The sequence below is a fragment of the Fulmarus glacialis genome, unplaced genomic scaffold (genome assembly GCF_000690835.1).
Source record: "Fulmarus glacialis isolate BGI_N327 unplaced genomic scaffold, ASM69083v1 scaffold3038, whole genome shotgun sequence".
Taxonomy (NCBI): Eukaryota; Metazoa; Chordata; class Aves; order Procellariiformes; family Procellariidae; genus Fulmarus; species Fulmarus glacialis.
The window spans coordinates 60,776-80,520 of NW_009226271.1; the positions used below are offsets into that span (position 1 = coordinate 60,776).

The 19,745-nt window shown below is 45.1% G+C and overlaps 1 protein-coding gene across 1 annotated transcript in view; it reads left to right on the forward strand.

The window, feature by feature from the left end:
* The window catches only part of LOC104080378 (exocyst complex component 6B), a gene marked incomplete at its 5' end in the record, with an annotated part of 50,167 nt that extends 37,474 nt beyond the window's left edge, over positions 1-12,693 (forward strand). The window contains 2 exons of the mRNA XM_009582750.1: positions 2,396-2,537; positions 12,569-12,693. Coding sequence (XP_009581045.1) covers positions 2,396-2,537; positions 12,569-12,693 — 267 coding nt within the window. The remainder of the gene's footprint in view (positions 1-2,395; positions 2,538-12,568) is intronic.
* Between the last annotated feature and the right edge of the window lie 7,052 nt (positions 12,694-19,745).

Below are 19,745 nucleotides of genomic sequence, written 5' to 3' on the forward strand. Positions count from 1 at the left end.
TTGCAAAGCTGGTAAGAACACTTCCCAGCACATGCATCAAACATTTGCTCATCTCTCCGTGCCGCAGTAATGAAACTTGTGATACTTCGCTTGGAACACCGCGTAAACCCTACTTTAATCCCAGTTTAAATACAATTTGTAAAGTTCTTGTAAAAATCTGCAAGATGTCCTAAGCCACTCCTTGTTTGCAAGAAAGCGTGTTAAAGTCTTTTGTGTGCATTTGAAAACATAATCTTCTCCTGAAGCTGTTTTCATGGCAGCACCATTATCCAGAAATATTATCGTGGGGTTACACACGCGGACAGCAGGATCGTTCTGTGCGGTGTCGGCCGGTGGGTTTGTGCGAGACTGTGCTCTTGTGCTGAAGGATTTCCCCGTTTTTAGGGGTTTAATACATGTGCAAATCTTACCTGCCAGATCTTATCTACCCAAATCTCATCCGCCACAAATCTGGCATGCAGCAATGCTTGAGGAACGGGAAAATTTTCTGAGCGTTTGAAAATGAAGGAGAAATTTGGACAGGTTGAAAAAAAACGCTCCTGCTTGTTCAGTGCCCCTAAATGATACTTTGTTTTAGTTCACTGAGAGCGTGGCACCTGTAACCTGTGAGACTTGCTGCTGTGATGCAAAATAAATGCAGTAAGAATAAAAGAAACCCTAGCTTTATAAGCACTGCGGGCGTGAGATGGTCTGTGTTTGTTTAATGGCCTTATGGGTGCTTTAGTTTTCCTTTTATGCTTCTGGTCAGTCAACTTGGGTTTTCTGAAGCACTTGGCTAAATGCAGAGTGTCCTCGGGAGGACCGGGCTCCTACGAGGCAGAGCATGTGTGTTGTTCTTGGAAAGGTCTTCTCATGGCATCTCAAGAGGATCAAGAATCTGTAGGTCTTTATGGAGGATCTCAGTTCTTCACATTAGGTGCTCATCAGCTTCCTTCTCTTCTGACAGTGGCTCTCCTGGTAGCTGATGCTCGAGCCAGGTCAGGGCGTGGGTACTCAAGCTAGGTGACCTGCTTATGGCCTTTCACAGGAGATGGAGCTTTCTGAGCACCCGTCTCCCTTTCTCCTGTTCCACAGCCCACCCCTACCCCCACCATCATCCCTTTCCTTAATACCACTCTTCTTTGAACATCATAAGTTGTCAGAGGCATCCTGGGCTTCCTACCTGACAGCTCAATTCTATTGATGCAGGGGCTTCACCCGTAATTTGAAAATCAACTGTTTCAAATTCAACAGTTCAAAACTTTAAGCATGCTAATTAAATCGTCTGGTGTGATTACTCTTCTCCTGCCTTGCAATTGTTTCTCGATTGGAGAATGGAAGGCTTATCTAGGGTAACTCCTCTTACTACAAACTGTTCACACGATTTATAGCTTGAGATCTCAATTGTTCCTCAAAAGTGAAACAGAACCGCCGTGGCTCAGAGAAAATGTGGTAAAAATAAATATTTACTGACAATGTTCTCAATTTCCTTAATAGCTGAAACTCATAACTGGTCATGCTTTTGTTATAGATACGAGCATTTCAAGGGATTTAAGTAGTTTCTCTCTGCACGGCAGCCTCAGCCCCGGCCTCCTCCCCACAGACCCCCTGTTTAATCGTCACGAATTAGGGATGGCTCGGGAGGAGGCAAGTGTTGATAACCACGTTCCCCATGGTACGAGCAGGCGCAGGATGCGTCCGGGTGCCTGAGGTCATTCCGCACCACCCAGCCCTGGGGAACAATCCCATCCGTGTAAGCACAACGGACTTCTTCAGTCACCTCCTTGCCTTGATATTTCCTTCTCCTTGGTCCCCATTGGCATCTGGAAGGTGCCGCATGATGGTGGAAGTGGGCTCAAGATCATCAACGTGCTAGAGACATCATTGTCACAACGGTGTGGCCCCGGCTCTCTGCTCCCCGCTAGCCAAGGCTAAACCTTGAACTATGAGCCTCTGCTGTTGGGAAGGGATTTTGAAATTCCTATCTTGGAACATACGTAGGCGCTGGTTTAGTTGTAGGCTGGAGTTTGGAGTTGTCATCGGCACTATTTTGACTTCTCAACGAGGTTACTTCAGGCAATCTTACGTAGGATGTCGAATAAAATATGGTATGTTGTCTTGGCCACGTTAGGATGCGATAATGAGAGATGCTTGGACTTCTAAATACCCCAAGGTTTTCCTGGATTTGAGCTGCTCCCAGGCACTCTGCACCTGACAAGGTCTAACCCTGCTCGTAGCAATGGGGAGTCCTAAAAGGTGATTCCCTCGAAAGGCGACGGTTGCGAGATTGAGCACTATGGGAAGGTCCCATAGCAGATGGGAGACGCTAAAGAGGCTGGAGTGGGGCGTCCTGATCTAAAGTTCCTTTTTCATTTTGTGCTCGATGGCTTTAATAAGTCTGCCTTTTCTCTTGCAGGGGAAGGTGGCGCAGACGGCTTGCATGTCGGCGTGCAAACACCTCTCCACCTCGCTGATGCAACTGCTGCTGGAAGCCGAAGTGCGGCAGCTGACACTGGGCGCCTTGCAGCAGTTCAACCTGGACGTGGAGGAGTGCGAACGTAAGATGCAATATCATCTCGTTTTCCATGTGTCACTTTGTCCGTTTGTATGTTGGGACCCAAGCCAGGGCTTTTAGTGATGCCAAGTATTTGGTGAACGCCTGCAGAGCTCGCTGGGGCTGTCCAGGATGACACTTGGCAATACCTTCAGGACAGAAGAAGCCCAGCAAATTCTAAGAGATCAAAGCTTTACTCCTTCTTTTTCTCTTTAATGTCGCCTTGATGCTTTCCAGACCGTCCCTGCTTTTTGAGATGGAGTATTTTAAAAATAGGAGGGATTAGAGTGGGTAAAACATGAGGAGGGCTAACAAAAATCGGTTTACTTATGACTCTGAAAACAATAACTGGCTTATGTTCTTAAGAAGTTCTGGTCTTCTCCTGACCTCAGCTGTTTGTCTTCTCTATCTGCTGCAGGGAATTTTTTCTCAAAGCGAACCCTTTTTGCAAAGTTACTGTTATGGAAAAGAGATGTCTTGGACAAAATAACTACATCTGTTCAGAGGTGTGCGTGGAGCATCGCGGTACCAGCACCATGGTTTTGCTCTCAGCCCTGCTCATTTCGGTTCATCTAGCTTACACCTGAATTAGCTCTGAAATCCTAAGGTTTCCCTCAAGTTGCTTGTTAACCTGCTCCGCGGAAGGGTTAAAAAAATATAGCACAGAACTGACAGAACGCTTTTTTTCTTCCTATTTTTATAATTAAGCTAAAGCAGGGTGAACGCACTTTTGCACAGGAACCTCTCTCCCTTATGAGGGGGATGGATTTATTATTGGGATTAATACTGGGATGGATTAGCGACCGTGACTATGGAAAACACAGAGCTTGACAGGGGTGATAAAGAGTTCAGGAAATCTTTGATAAAGTATTTTAGGGAAGTTTTTTTTCCAAATACCCCCCTTTTTGGCTTTCTTGGTTGATGCGGAGATTGTTTAGAACACGATAAACCTGTTTACTGCAGAGTCTGCTGAAATGCTCTTTGGTCCAATGTGGCTCCCATTGAACCCCACAGCAAGATAGTCCCTGGCCTCGGTGCGAATGGTACCGGAGCCTGTAGCGGTGCGTTTGCTTTTCCTGACTGATAACTCGGTGCAATCAGTTGTGTTGGTTTCGTCTTCATCTGGCGCTTAACACTGTCAAAGGATATTCTTCTACCCTTTATAAAACATTTTGCCAATCATGCAGTTCAGCTGCACCCATCAATAGTGAGAAAGATTTCTGAGAAAGATCACCCAGTAAGATTTTTGGTGTTTGTGGGGGGTATATTTTCATTTTTGAATGTCCTTTTGCTAATTTCCTGCACTCAGCTGAGTAGCCTGGGAGAAGGATCCCTGTTTAATGAATCATATCCCAAATTTGCAGCTATATCCTAGGTCGTAATGCAAGCAATGCCTTATTTTTCTTTCAGAAACGCCTTCAGCCCTAAATTCTTGCTGTCTAATTTGTGTCCCATCAGCGTGTCGGGGCTGCGCTGGTAGCAGCTGCGTTCCCAGTCGGTGTCCGCAGAGGGACAGGCGATGTTGCTGAGAATAATAGGAAGCATTTGTCATTAATAATAGTTTCCTTCTTTTTCTTTTGGCTGCAAACAGACTCATAACCCTGCAGTTTTCTGCCCCATCGGTAGCGTGGGTCACTAAGCAGCATCTCTTCCCTAAAAGCCCCTGATGCTAAGTAAAACGGATGACATTTAATATTGGGTTTAAAAGCACGATTCCTTAAATTCCAATTGTTTCGCGAGACAAAACCAGGAGCACTCAGACATTCAAGAGCAGGTGACGCCAACCTGAGCAGCGGGGCAGGCGACCCGCTCCCCCCCAGCCCCGGCCCGAGATGCCGTCTCGGGCAGGGGAATGGAGACGGATGCCGGTGCTGTAACCTTCCTATCCATCACTGCCAGCCCCCAGAACGGTAAACCCAGACAAAGTCTTTTTCTTCCTTTTCGGCAGCAAAAATGCATTCCCTGGTTCCTGCGGGTTTGTCTGGTGGCTTTGCTGACACCAGGGATAATTTTAGTTCTATTTTTGAGAAGCAGTGCATCAAGATTTTAATTTTAAGAAAAGCCAATCCTGAGAGTGAACTGGTATATTCAGAAAATATGTTTCCATTTGCAAGGATTTTGTTTGGGTTTTTTGGGTTTTTTATCTTTTACCTGAAAGCGCAGGTGCGAATCTCAGCATCCTTATTATACCTGTTACATATTTGACTTTATATCTCTGCTCTCAACCCTCTTCCTCTCCCCAGAGCCCCAAGCCTTACCTAGTTTAGAAGCTTTATCTTGTACTTATATTAAAATAGGATTTTATGGCTGTTTGGAGCACTTCCAGTGAGTTCTGTAATGTGGGAATGGGGCTTCGGAGTTTTGATCCTGGAGTTTATTAGGCTTTTGTTTAAGTCTCTTGTGAATGCTAAAGGAATAAGCTGGTTAAGAGAGTGGTGAGGCAAATTAATGAAAGGACATAGTCAGATATTAAGCATGGTTTGAAGGTGGTGCAGATAATTTGCCCTGTATCAGAGTAGATACAATGCACATTACAAGAAAATGTGTTTATATACACAATAGGTAACAAGTGTAGAGGTGAAAAAGATGATGGCTTAGACTTAAAACAAGACACTGGTAGATTAATTCTGCAGACTTGTGGACTCATAAAATATTTCCTGATTTACAAATAAGTTGCTATCCCATCAGCATAAAAAGGGAATGGCTGCATGAACCGTTGCATCAGACTAAGGTTTGGCACCAGGCACATGCAAGCCCGGATGGTGCTCAGGAGAAGCACGAGGTCATGGTGGGACCCCTTGCCTGCACCATAAATTCCCCCCTCCATAGAAACGTGCTTGTTTTGCATGTTCAAAGCACTGAATATACAGTTTATTAATTTTATGACCTTCAAAAAGAAAGCTTTCGGAGGACTGGGGAGAAGTAGGAAATTAAATAAACATTAAGAGCCAAATCTTGCATGTCTTGGTCATATGAATAGTCCCGTATACGTCAGCAGCATTTTTGGTGCGAAGAGGCAAGAAAGAGTGGAGCTGAGAGGTTGTAAAAGTCCTATTAGGCTGGCTGTGATGCGAGAAACCTGGGAAAAATGCGAGCTGTTTCCCTGTGGCGTTATCCCCCCGGTGAGACCACGGTGCTGGAGCCTCGGGCTGGACAAAGCCCTCGAGGAGATGTAAGGCACCGGTTCTGCACACCAAGGTGGATGTCCTCTTTTTTTCCCAGCAAAAAGCTGTTTTCCAAGATATGTGTTGGAGGTTTGAAAGTCTTTTGGTGCAGCTTTACAGCCGTGTGTGTGCGTGGATGGCACGGCTGATGTCCAGGGAAGAGCAAAAGTCATTTTTAAAACGTCTGTTGTTGGCCAGGTATTAGTTGTAACTCTTGGTTTTATTGCTTGGCTTTACGTAGCTCTTTTTTCATGCAGTCAAGAGAGATTCTCTCACCTCTTTATTTAAACCTGAAGTGAAATAAGGCATAGAGGTTAAATGAATTGCCCAGAAAGACACGGTAGGACATGTCTAATTATGTCTCAATTTAGGAGTGAGTTCTGGCTCCAGCCCAACGAGCCAACTTGAAAAGAGAAAAAAAAACAACTCTGGAGAGGAAAAAAAAACCTAACACAAATATTTCTGTGAACCTGTAAATAGAGGAGGTGATGCTTTTTTCAGAATAGGCATTTGGTTTTTAAAATGGGTTTGCTGTCCTCCAGAATACGTCTGTAACCCAAGATTTAACAGAACGTGCAATGCTTTTTGTAATTGCTACATGCCTTGTAACCCAGTTCCCTGCTTTTTTGGACCTCCTGGTGCTGGTATATATATTTTTTTCCATATGTCCTGTACCTCAGAGGTACTGGGAATCAAATGTAACAACCCAAATTTGGAGATTACGACCGAAAAAGAAAAAAGAAAGGGGGGTGGGAATCAAATGTAACAACCCAGATTTGGAGGTTACGACCGAAAAAGAAAAAAGAAAGGGGGCTGCTCTCGCTCCTACAAAAGTGTTTCCCATCTACGTAACTGGTTCCAGCAGTGGTTGAGGCAGATTGTTTTTACAATACTTAGATCATAAAATAAGCAGTTCCATAATCTCTAAAGTCTTTTAACTGCTGCTTTATGAGAAATTAAAAGAGCCGTAAAAATTATATTTAAAATTTCATTAAACTCCCAATTTTTGTTCAGCCCACTCCTGGGGGCAGTCAATAAGAAACACAGATGTCTCCGCTGGTTTGAGGAATCCTCCGGCCCGACACCCGAGCGTGCCAAAATGCACCGATACGGGTCCCGGCGCAGCCGTTCGCCACCTCCTTCTTGGCTGCATTATCTGGCTCCGAGGACTTTCTCACGCGGAAATCCCGTTATTTGTGTAAGATGCCGGGGTTTGCCCACCATGCCGGGGGAGCCCTCTCCCTCGAGCGCAGGCTCTTTGCACCACGCAAACGGCTGCCTGATGTTCTTCCAACCTGTAACCCGTCAGGAATTAGCCTGTGCGGAGCTAGAGCTGAGCACGGCAGTTTTGAGGACAAACTCTCTGATTTTAGGTTATTGCACTGTGTGCTTGCTGGTATCCGTCCTGCCACAATGCACCAGCAGAAGGTCATATTTTGGGGGATGTTGCAATGAACAGAGGGAAAGGTTTGAGCAGATCACATCAGGAGAGAAATCTCCACGCCACTGGTGCTGATCTCTCAATGCACCTCAAATACTGTGTTCAGTTTTGGGCCCCTCACTACAAGAAGGACATGGAGGTGCTGGAGCGTGTCCAGAGAAGGGCAACGAAGCTGGTGAAGGGCCTGGAGCACAAGTCGGATGAGGAGCGGCTGAGGGAAATAGGGTTGTTTAGCCTGGAGAAGAGGAGGCTGAAGGGAGACCTCATCGCGCTCTACAACTACCTGAAAGGAGGTTGTAGCCAGGTGGGGGTCGGTCTCTTCTCCCAAGTAACAGCGATAGGACGAGAGGAAATGGCCTCAAGTTGCGCCAAGGGAGGTTTAGACTGGACATTAGGAAAAATGTCTTCACGGAAAGGGTTGTCAAGCACTGGAACAGGCTGCCCAGGGAAGTGGTGGAGTCACCATCCCTGGAGCTACTTAAAAGAAGTGTAGATGTGGTGCTTTGGGACATGGTTTAGTGGTGGACCTGGCAGTGTTAGGTTCATGGTTGGACTCGATGATTTTAAGGGTCTTTTCCAACCTAATGATTCTATGACTCTTCAGATCCTGCAATGCCTGATAGCTTTTTGTTATATTCGTGGCTCACAGCCTCAGTGCCTCTCCATGCCACTCAGATGTATAGTTAAAAAGAAAAGATATATGTTTAAAAGAAACTAAAGCTGCAGATCCTCCTGAGACTTAGGGCTTATAGATAGGGTTACGTTACTGCAGCTGGTGGTGGTTCTGTGCTGGCTGAGGTGGTGGTAACCATGTGTGTGTGAGCTCTTCACCCATGGTGAGAGCCAGGGAGGGGACCTTTATTAGCCCATGATGAAGGACAAAGCTACATAGCATGTGTCCAGGGCTGTGTGGGAATGGTGTGGGTGAAGTATAAGCTCAATATGGAAATTGGGATCCTCTGTCTGTTCCTCTTGCCTCAATTCCTACCCATCGTTTCTCACCTGTTTTCCCTTGCAAGCTTCTCCAGAGTCCACGCAGAGATTTGTTCTTCAGCTTGAGTATCCTCAAGGTGTCATTTTGTGCCTCTGGGTAAGGTGCAAGAGGTCCTGTCGCTTGGCTTTTCCAAGGGTTTGTCTAAGGAAGGTGACTTTGAGACCCATATTCTTCATTGAGGAATACTGAGATGGTTGTTTCATAGAATTATAGAATCATTAAGGTTGGAAAAGACCTCTAAGATCATCGAGTCCAACCATCAACTCAATGCCACCAGGCGCACTCAACCATGTCACCAAGCGCCTCATCTACACATCTTTTAAATACTTCCAGGGATGGTGACTCCACCACTTCCCTGGGCAGCCTGTTCCAAGGCCTGACCACTCTTCAGTAAAGAAGTTTTCCCGAACAGAAAATCTTGTTCATGACTGATGCAACCACAAGCGGATTGTCCAGGTTCCCTTCACCAGGAGCTGCTGTAACCTCGATCCTGCAGGTCTGCCGTCATGAGTTCTGGTGGTGTCATGAAACTTAGAGAATATCTTACTCTCAGAATGATGTTTTTGAGGAATGAAGTCACCAGCTGTGTTTATTTGAACCGCACAATACGTGTAAGACTGTCCCTGTGTGCGTAGCCGTCTACAGTATACAAAAAGAGATTCCGCCGTTCTGTATAATTAATTTACAGTGGATGTCTCTTTTCTGGTGTGCGTTTGAACTCTTTATTCTTTGTTCATTGTAAAGGGCTTAACGGTTCCTGTTCCTTGATTCTTTCATCGGTGAAATGTTTTGGAAGAGAGGTTAGAGTCCCCCTGTGACCTGCCCTGGGTGGCCCAAGCCTGTAGACCTTGCAAAGACATTACTTTTTTGGCCTGAACACAAGTCTCTCAAACCTTTAGCCTGGCTAAATGCTTTGTACAAACAGCCGCATACTGATCTGCTCTATTCTCTTGTGATTTTCTGCTCAAGGGGCTGTACTGTAGGTGGCTTGCTATGTTTGCCACTTGCCTTGGTAGTGGAGACAGTACAATAAACGAATCCGACAGTACTGAGGCCAGCACTGTGCTTGGTTGTTCCGAGAAAATTATCCTGAAATCTGGTTGAAGAGATTAAAACCAAGAAGAACTGGCTGTGTCTTTCCTCTAAAGCTCTGTTCTCTTCTTTGTTTCTTTTTTTCTTTAAGACTTTGTTCTTTCCTCCTTCAAAATAGGTTTGTGGCATTGGTATGTAAAATGGGACCTAACGATTACAGAAGGTACGGCTATTTTTATAACAACCATGGGGTGAAGCATTGCATTCATTCCTCTTCGGGCTCCTTACAGCCAAGTGCTGTACCAGCTTTCTTCTAGCGTCTGAGCTGTATTCTTGCTCTCATTTCTGCTGTAATACAAATAATATGGTCTCATACGCCATTTTACTTCTTGAATGTCAAGTGCATTGTTAATGCAGTAGAGACTCCAATCCCTTCTTTTGACGAGAATTACTGTTCAAGCAAATGTTGGTTCAATGTGCTGCTGTTGTTGTCATGCGCGGTGTTAAAGAGCAGCATCACCCCGTAACTCTCCCAGCCTTCCTCCCGTACGGTTCCTTACTAAGAGACAGCTAAAGGTGAGCTGCTAACTAGCAACCATGTCTTGGGATGAAATCTGTCTTGGGTTCCTCATGAGCAGATGACAGTAGTGATAAATTCACGAGTCTTGTGAAAACATTCAAGACCCAGTCATTTTCTGATGAGGATTTGAAATTCATGCTTTTGGGAAGATCTTAAGTTTCACAACTCCATGCGTGCGTCTAAATAGATTCCTAGCAGCTGCGAAGCCCTTAAATCCAAAATAGAAATTTTCTTTCATTGCAGTCCTTTCAGGATTTCTGTTTTCCAGTGTTTCTCCAAATATAGTTAGTAATGTGATGTGACCCCATCCTTAGAGGGTAGGACGTAGCGGTTTGACCAGTTTGTTGGGTACCTCAACCCAGGGACGTCTGTGACACTGAGCCGCCCAGGGCAGTTTCATCCCTCGAGAGGATGCTCAAACGCTATTTCTTGCATCTCAAAGTTTTTAGCTTCTCAGGTTAGTGCTTTTCCAAAGTGGGTGTGTTTTAGCATTGATGTGGCTTTTGGGATAATTTTTCCAGATGAGACGGTGGGGTGTACAGCAAATGTGTAAAGATGATTTATCCCTTGCAGATCCATGTCAGAAAGCTTGTGTCAGTCCTCCCTTGCGTGTGTGTGCTGGCGCAGGCAAGCTACAGTCAAATTTTATAGCAAACGTACATTAAAATGCCTTTACAGTTAGAATTAATTAAAACAGTTTTTGAGTGTTAAATATACACTCTCTTTGGACTATTTGCAGCCTGAATGTTGTAGCAATGGTCAGTGAAACCGGCTGGAAGCTGAGCGGCTCCTACTTCTGTCCAGTCCTGTCCTGTGCAAAAGTGGCAAAGTCCATAGGCACAACGATGGATGGTTTCTCCTCGCTTTGATTTATGCTCTTCCTATCCAAAATCTAAATGTGAATAGTCACGTACATACTTTCTCTTTTTATTTTTTATTATGTGTTTCTAGTAGTAACGTTGGATAAAAGTAATGGTTTTACAGCCGTGTTTGCGATTGTCCTGCAGCAGTTGTCACTTGAGTGATCACTGCAAAGATGAGTGATCGTTTCAATCTTAGAGCTCTTCTGGCATTTGAAAATATTAAAAAGCAAAGCCATGGATGTCTGAAAACTGGCTGCTGTGCCCCTGGAGGTACCTGTGTCTGTACTGAAAGATGTTCTCTATCCCAAGATTTTAATGGAAGGTGGAGCAAGAAAGCTCCAAATAACCTCTCTCTGGTTTCCAGAAATAAGGCAGTTGAGGAACAGGGCTGAATCCTGATGTCTACTTCATTAGTCTGTTCTCGTTAGAGCCATGGGGACTGCTTATATGACTGGGCTGCTATAGGGAGTCCTTAAAAATAGGACTGTGATGATCTGGTTTCCTTCTTTTGTGGCATTCACTTGAAAATGAGAGAACTTTTGGAAGGAGAAGCATTCAAGGAGACGACCATCTGACATGAAATGACTTTGCTTAGCTTTTAAAGACAGGGACAGGCTTTGTCCTTTAGTACCTCTGTGCAGTCCTGGAGACAGAAGGCAAAATCCTCCTTCCTTATTGCCGAGCCATCCTTAGTCCTCAGCTTTGTGGAGCTGTAAGAGCTGTTTTGGGGGTTCTTGTATGGTAAAAACCGGAACAGTTGGGCAATAATGGGCCATACATAACTTAAAAATCTGTAGGTTGGTGTATATTTTCCCTCCCTTCTTCCTTTCTGCCATCACCCTCGGTTGCATCTCAAGAAAGCATTTCGTTCCAGCGTGCAGCGTCTTCAGTGTCTGCAGGAGCAATGAAATTCAGCCGAAGGCAGAAGCTCCCTCTTGAGTCTTTCATGATGCTGAGTTGTAGCTTCACAAATTAGATTCCCTTGGTGGTGAAAAGTTGCACGGAGAGCAGAGATAAAGCCATTACTTGTGTAGCTAAAGAAGGTGACAATTAAGTGAAGTTGGGCAAAATCAACCTCAGGCGTATCTTCAAAAGACATGCTTGAATACGTGCAGTTGTTGGGCTTCATGAGTGCTACCAAGTAAAAGCTGTTAAATGACATGGAAGGGCTAAGGTCCTTTAAGGTGGATTCGTTCAAGTCCCCCTCAGTGGTTTTAGACTTGGTTTAAATAATGGATTAGAAGAAAAATAAATGACTTAAGTATGAAATTTTGGCCAGATTACACTGGAAGGAGGTAAATGTGGCCTTGGAAATACTCTCTTCGCTTTAGAAGCCAATGTTATTCAGTTGTCAGATGTCTTCATCCAACATAAATAAATATGCCACATAATGGCCGCGATTCTTCCCATTTGGGGTGACTGTACACTGGCAATAGCGCGCTATACCAGATAATGCAAATAATCTGCTGCCGAATAATTAATGATGCGGCTGGGCATATTTTTTTGATGAATGCTTATGGAGCCTGGTGACAGGCGTGAAATTAGAAAATTCCTTCAGCGCCCTAAAATATAAATAGCTTTCGGAACTGAAAAGAGTTTCACAGCTGAAGATTTTATTGTGTTGAGAGGAAAAACTTTTCCACCCCCATCCCCCCCTTTCTTCTCGGCGAGTTGTTTGTCCATTCACAAAACAAATACTCTGAAGCCCAGTACGGCTCATGGGAATAAATTTCAGGTCGAATTAGTACAGTTTCCTTGCTGTCAGGACGGTGGAATTAATGGTGTTTTGATGACACGAATTTTGAAGGGCGAACAAAGACACTGAAGGGAGGGAGACATGACTCCTTAGAAGCGCGGTCCTCCTCTCCCCCAGCCTCTCTTGTCTTCCCTGTCATCCGTCTGCCAATCTCCCTGTCCATGGTTAGTTAAAGGCGCTTTTTATCCTCTTTTCTTTCCCACAGAGTTTGCCAGATCCGGCCCAGTGCCTGGGTTCCAAGGGGACACGCTGCAGTTGGCCTTCATCGACTTGAGACAAGTAAGTCTTTGTGTTTTTGTTTTTTGTTTTTCTTTTAAGATGTGTGACTGAAGACCATCAGGTCTTAAGGAAAGGGAGAGGAGGGGAAACGGTGTCGGTGATTTACGCCAGAGACCTATATTTCCCCCCTGCCCCTCCTCCCTGCGCTCGAAGCCACCTCCTTATTGAGCGCTCAGGGTCCTGGAGATGGTGGAGGTGAAAAGGGCTGGTGGTACGGGGGCGAGAAAGAAAGCCATGCCTGACCCTGGCCGATGGGGTCCATTGTGCTCCCGTTGGCTTCTGCAGACGCGGCAAAAAGATAACTCGGCGACTCTCCCGGCTGACGCCAAGCAGGTGGTGCTAACAGAGAGAGCAGTGATGCAGAGACCGCCCGCCTCGAGGACTTTTGTTCGCAGATAATGCCCGCGGAGGCGTTTTGCGAGGGCGAAGGAATTTGCATTCGGGCTTGTGTGGGGAGGGTATGAGTGTGTGCGCGCCCGTTTGTGTCCGTCTTTGGCTCGGCTCCCCCCTCCCCGGTCCCCTCTTTCCGCAGATGGTCCCCAGCCATGAATGACAAAGTGGCCGTTGGGGAAGATGATTGGGGAAGGCTCCACCCATCGGTGCCCACCTCTCGAGGGGGCCCCGTTAGAGCCAAGTTGACCATAGCAGGTAGTGAGGCATTTGTGGGGCTTGGCAAGCCAATTTAGGGAAAAGGGCCATTCTAGCGAGTCATTTGTTTGGGGTAGAAATGGGCATTATTGATATACTAGGCTGGGGGGGAAAAGTGAGGTGGTCCTGTCATCTCTTGGCACTGAAGATGGATGGGTTGGATAGAAAGTCTGAATGAAGTAAGACTCAATGACTGATGCTTCTCTCCTATTAAAACAATCTTTTTTTGTCTGTTAAACCCCCCTGGCTTTGTCCCTCCTGCCATCATGATGCAGTGCCTCTTGTTTTCAGGGTTGACGTAGTTTGCATTCTGAAAACTTTCGGGTGCCGAGGGTATTTCTTAAATCTGCATAATCCCTTGTATCGATGATCTCCTTACCACTGGGACTCTGATTCATGCTGGAGCCGCTTTTAACCCGTAAGGGTTTGAGAACTTCTCTGAATCCAATTGATGTGCCGGGAGCAATCTGTCATCCCATGACACTTCTGCAGAGCAGCCATAAGTTTAATAACGTTGAGATGCCGCGCGTTTGCTTTTCGGACTTGGGCCTGCCAGTAACTGCCAAATTTGTTTGCAAAATGGTCAAAATAGCTACATGGGAAAGGTATCACTGCTACGCGTTGACACTTTTATCTTCATTAGCTTCTTGGCACTTTATTGACTGCAGTACGCAGTACGCAACGCGCTCGCAACCTCCTGGGTATAAGGAAATGTGGAGGCTTTGGTCCTTTTCCAAGCACAAAGACTTGAATGCAGGGATTTTGAAGAGGAAAGCTGTGGCTGTTTGAAGAATGAAATGCCTTAAAAATGCTCGGTGAGGTTCAGCTGGTCTGAGCCAGTGCATTAGCAGTGAAATGTTTGTACGGTTCATAAGTGCAAAACGCAGCCAAATGAATTCAGCTCGGGCGAGGAGAAAGCTGAACAGTAGCCCTCTACAATTCTTCTTCCTCTGTCAAATGGTCGTCTTTGTACACAGCGTTTTTTGCTTTGTTTTGGAAGGTAGTCCCAACTTTTCTTCTTGCATTTAAAAATAATGGCTTTTCTGAATGTTGCGAGGAGAAAGGGGAGATGCTCTGGCCTGTTGGGTTTCAGATGAGGACAGGCAGTCCTAGATCTTCTGATACCAGGGATGCTTGTGGATGCCAAGTATTGTACAGATAATGGACAACATCTCATTGCTCGAAGTAGAGGAGAACCCACCTATCACTGGCTTATTGAGATTGGCAATAACGTGCAAAGATGAGATAGTTCCCAGCTCCCTTGATCCTGTCGATAACCTAATCCCGTGACATGTAATGTGTCACCAAACTCCATCTGTGTGAAGCTCCGTTGGCTGCTCTGGGGCCATCACAGCTCCGATGCTCCCACCACCATGGTGCTTCTTCTTGGACTGCAGCTCCAGCTGCAGGGCCTGCGAGCAGGGGATAGCTGGAAGGGTGGATGGAGGAAGGTACAGCAAAGAGAGGTCTTTAATTTGTTCTTCAACTTGTTTTTAATTTGTTCTTTTTAGACTCTTCTAAGCTGCTAAATGTTAACACAATATTGACTTAAAGCTATGAACGGGGAAAAAGATACCACCTGAAAGTGTTTGTGTTTCTGGCTGTTTTCCTTCGCCCGGGAAGGAATGCCAGCATAGCTGGTGAAAGGGTGTTTCCAACCTGAAATCCAGACAATGTTAAAAGTAATTTCAGGTTTATGTTTCAGGTAGGTTTATACTTACCTTGGAGCTGTCCTGTCAATTAGTGTGGCTTTGCACGAGCAGGCAGAAGCGGTCTGGCTTGGTTATGTAGGGAAGAAAAATAACTGGGCAAAAAACGCACCAAGTAAGTAGGGAGATGACAGAGATCTCCCCCTCCCTTCACAATATATTTCAGTTACTAGCTGTTACAGAACAGTTGTAGGTGAGAGAAAATTTTCAAAGTAATGTGGGATGAATAAGTTTAAGGGAATGATCAAAATTCATTCTTAGTACAATAAAATATAAAATGATAAAAAAATGTAGTGATTTGGTTTGTGTCTTGAATACAGATTCTTGTAGTGGAAAATAAGCCCTATAAAAATGTCATTGTCTAGAAGCATCAGAGTTCCTCCTTGTTCAGTGCAGCAGACTCAAGTGTAAGATCCCTCTGTACATTGAAAGCCTGATTTTCCCCTTGCGCTCAAGGAAATTGGGAGCAATTCCATCACCGTATGGTAAAGAGGAAAAGAGTCAAGCCCGGAGAATCAAAATTGCTGTTCTGAGCAGAGAGTAATTTAAAAAGGGACTTTTCTTTCCATCCTGGGACAATTCTAAATCCATAAATACCTTTAATGAAGTGATAAAGTAAATCAAATTGCATCTCAAACCCTTCTGTAAGAGCCCTTTTATAACAAGGGTCTGACAGTGATACTTAAATATTTAAGGCTTTACAGGGAAGCAATAGATACTTTTTCCCCTTAAAGCTTAAACTTTGCTCTTACGCACTCAGTGCTATATGTTAGAAATCTGAAATAAATTTAGTTCCATAAATAACCTTGCTAAAATATGAAAGGCGCCTAAATAATTTAGTCTTCTGCATCTTTCTTTCAAAAAGTGACTTAGGCGCTTCTGTCCAAATGCCATTGAATGTCCAAATACCCTGAAGATCTCCAGGACCTTTCAAATCAGCCCCAAGCCTGCACATGCAATAAGTTCACTGTTCTCTCCGCAGCTTCTGGCCAGCTGGAAATGTTTTAGCTTTCCATTTTCATGGGTTTATTATAAGAAAGTTAGTTGAAGAGGAAGGTTTTATGTTTGTCTGTGAAGTCGCTGCAATCCACAGCCATGCTGATCTCTCCTAGAAGCCAGATCGACACTCGTGGCCACCCGCCAAGGAAAATCTGTCTCCAGCACTCGAAGAATTTCACTCTGGGCTCTAGCGAGGGAACGTCCTCGATGGATTAGAGCTCCTTAATCTAGGCCTCTCTGTCTGTCCAGCAAATTATAAATCCTGTGTGTTGAATTTCCTCTGCAAGTGCAAACTTCAACATCGAGGGAAATTCAGAGAAAGGCAGGCAGGAGCCCGTCTTGTTGGGGGCACGCGGACGTGCAAGGGATGGGGACAGGGAGGTTCCACTCTCCTGCTCCATCATTTTTCTGTTCTACTTTATGGTTGTAACTTTACGGTGGTTATGAATTTGAGCATCAGCTCTTCAAACCCCATCAGTGAGGATAAGTCAGGCAAGCGCTATCGTTGGGTGTGGAACAGCTCTTCTGCTTACTGCTTGTCCAATAGCAAACATTTTGTGCGTCTTTTTACTGTGTTCGAAAGCCAGTTGTGGTTATTGTGGGTTCACGTTGGATGCCGGCCAGACGGGTAATGAGAGGTCTCCCTCTGATGCATTAATTTTTCCCTATTACCTCTGATAGAGATGCTTAATAAAAGAGTGTTCCCCTCAGGAACACAATTCCCTTCCATCCCTGCTCTGTGCCTTGTTTTTCCCTTCATACGGGTTTCCTATCTCTTCTGCATTGTTTGCATAGTTACCAGAGGGTTTTTTTTTTTTTTCATTTAGAAGACGAAATACAAGTTAGGCAGGAGCTTTAGCCATATGAAATGTGCAGTTGTTCTATCTTTGTGTCCATCTTAATTTCCCCCAATGACTTCTGAGCCTTCTGGCCCCTTTTGGCCGTATTTGGTTGGTGGGCTTCAAAGGTATAACAGCCCTACACATTTTTCTGAAAATATGAGCCAAGATAGAGGAGAAAAGCTGCAGTGTGGACTCATCCCTTAGACTCAACCTTGAGAGATATCCGTGGGGAAACCTGGATTTCTTGGTTCTGTGCTTGGTTATAAGGAACCACCTGCTCCGTTGTAGGGAACAGCAAACTGTGAGGTTACGTTGAGTGATACAGTAATGCTGGCATTCATGGATAGCCAGCTTAGCTTCTTATGATAAACAAGGTTTTTAAAACTCCATCTGACTTGGTTGTTGGCTGCTTTAAAGCCACTTGGAGGCTTGGGCTTGTGCAAGGTGAGCCTGTATCAAGTGAGGTGTAGCCCTATCTCCTACTACCATGTGGTCCAGGGCTTCCATACCCAGCCCCGGGCAGGATGGCCGAGGGGAAGCTGTTGTAAATTTGTGCTGAAGGGCCAAAGCCTCATGGGTCTGTGCCTTGACATGACACTGCAAGGCTCTGGCCACTTCTCTACTGAGGCAGTTCGATGGTAGGAAGGTGGAGACAGTTCCTCCAAGAGCTCCGAGGCAGCATCCAGGACAGCGTGTCAGTTCGTTCCCACCAGGCAGGAAGCCCTGGGTTGTTTTTTTTTTAACTTGTTTTTATATTTTGCCGTTAAATGCAGTTTCCCTGCCCTGCAAAGACTAACGAGATATCTGAGGAGCAGTGTGAAAACAAGACATTGGGTGAGCCTCGGAGCCAGTCCTGAGCCTGCTGAGAGAGGGACTGCCAGTGCCATGCGTGTGCAATGGCGTAGAGAGAGGCTCGGTGGACGTGAAACTGGTTTGGCTTATTTTTCCCCACTTGTTTTGCTGGTAGATGCAACCGAAGTTGAGAATCGTATTAGAGGGAGGATCGATTAAGTTAACTACCTCGGCAAGATGTCTCCTCTTCACATGTACTTGCTTGCGTCTTTGAAGCACAGGTTTCTGTCGTAAGAGAAGTTGCAGACAGAGTAGCTGTCACGTTAATCATTGGATGCAGTAAAGCAGAGATGAAAAGGTGACTCATGGGTTTCAGCTCATCTACTTCCTTGCCCGTTGTTATTTTCCATCTCCAAATTGTTCTATGGACTGCCATCCCCCTGGCCCACTACTTTGCCCATCTTCAGCCTTGCAGCTCGGTTCTCCCAAACACCCGTTGCACTGCTCTGGCCAAAGGCTGCGGCATGGGGGATCTATACACTTTTTTTTTTTGAGAAGCACTCCTGTACGTTTTGGTTTCTGGTCATCGTTAGTGTTCAATGCCCTTTGCAAGGGGACTTTGACCATCGGAAGACAACATTTATATTTTACATCTCACTTAACTTACATTCTTTCCTCTCCTTTTAACTGCATCCCTTTACTCCTGTGTTTACCCTGTATTCTGTCCTTGCTTAATAGTGCTTGCTTTAATTATTTAACCGTGGCTACGTGGCCTCTGCTGCATTCTCCTCTCCAGCTCAGCGATCTGAAGCCCTTCGCTGGCTCTCGAGAGCAGTCCTGCGTGCCCTGCCTGCAGCTGCCTCCCAAGTGGTGTCAAGCGAAATGTTGAATTCTATTAATCTTTCATTGCAAATGTCATCCTCTTGTGCACTAAGGAAACAAGAGGTGTGAAGACACATGTTCCAGTTGCAGCCTTAATTCTTAATTACCTGGCAATGATGGGTTTGAGCTAGTTTTATCATTACCCTTAAATACAGGGTTTTGCTGTTAAGATCGTATCTCCAGGCTGTTAATTACTTTTGTTGCTCCTCTCCGAGTTCCTTCCACTGATTGGTATCTTTTGGATAATGCATCCACCATTATTAATCGTGTTCATTACGGTAGTGCCTACAGGCCAACTAATAACTGCCCGTTTTGCTGGGTCTTGTGCAAACACGAAGACCTGAAGAGTCTAAACAGATGATGGAGACCAGAAAAGGCAGGCCAAATGCATCTGACTTACAGCCGAACACATTACTGCCAATTAAACGGTATTTTGTTTCCTAACACCCGTGAATGTGATAGATGTTTTTCTAGGCATCCAGAAGCCATAGCCACATCAGCTTCCCAGAAGTGGAGATATTATCACCTTCATCCTCTGTCACATCTCTCTACTTCCATAGACCCAAATTTTGCTGATTTTTCTAAATGCCAGATTGCCCGGGGAAACCGATTTCAAAGCTGTAGTCTGGTGTTAATTTATGGTGGACCTCAGTGGTGTCTCAGCCACTCCAGCATCATGCTGAGCTTCCTCTCAAAAGTTATCTGCATGGGGTAATACAATAGTTTTGTTAACAAAAAAAAGACTTGTACGTTAGCTTTGTCTCTCAAGAACTGCCTGGATTTGTTTTCTAAATCCTTATTTGGAATGAAATTACCTTTGAAAATGTTTGCTGTAATCACTTGGCGGAAAGTAACAGTTTGTGTAAAGTTACAGATTTATTAAGGCCCATTTAAAACCTTACGAATTTTATGTATGCGTATTGTATGAGTCGTCTTCTCTTCGGAAGGTGGAGCTGGCCAGACCTTTTGGTTCAGGTTAGAAACCTGCTATGGTGAGAACATGGTACCTGTTTCACCTGTGAACAAGGTGTGCCCAAGGCCCTCAACATCTGAAGATCACATGAAGATGTGGGACCTATTTCCTTGTCACCCCTTGTGCTTCAAATGCCCTTTCGATTTCCATTAGTCAAGGTATTTAGGTGTCTCCATCCATCCGTCTCCCATCCCATGTCTCCTAGGAAACTTGGAAGAGGTGAAGAAATAGAGAGATAAGAGGGAGGGAATGACTTTA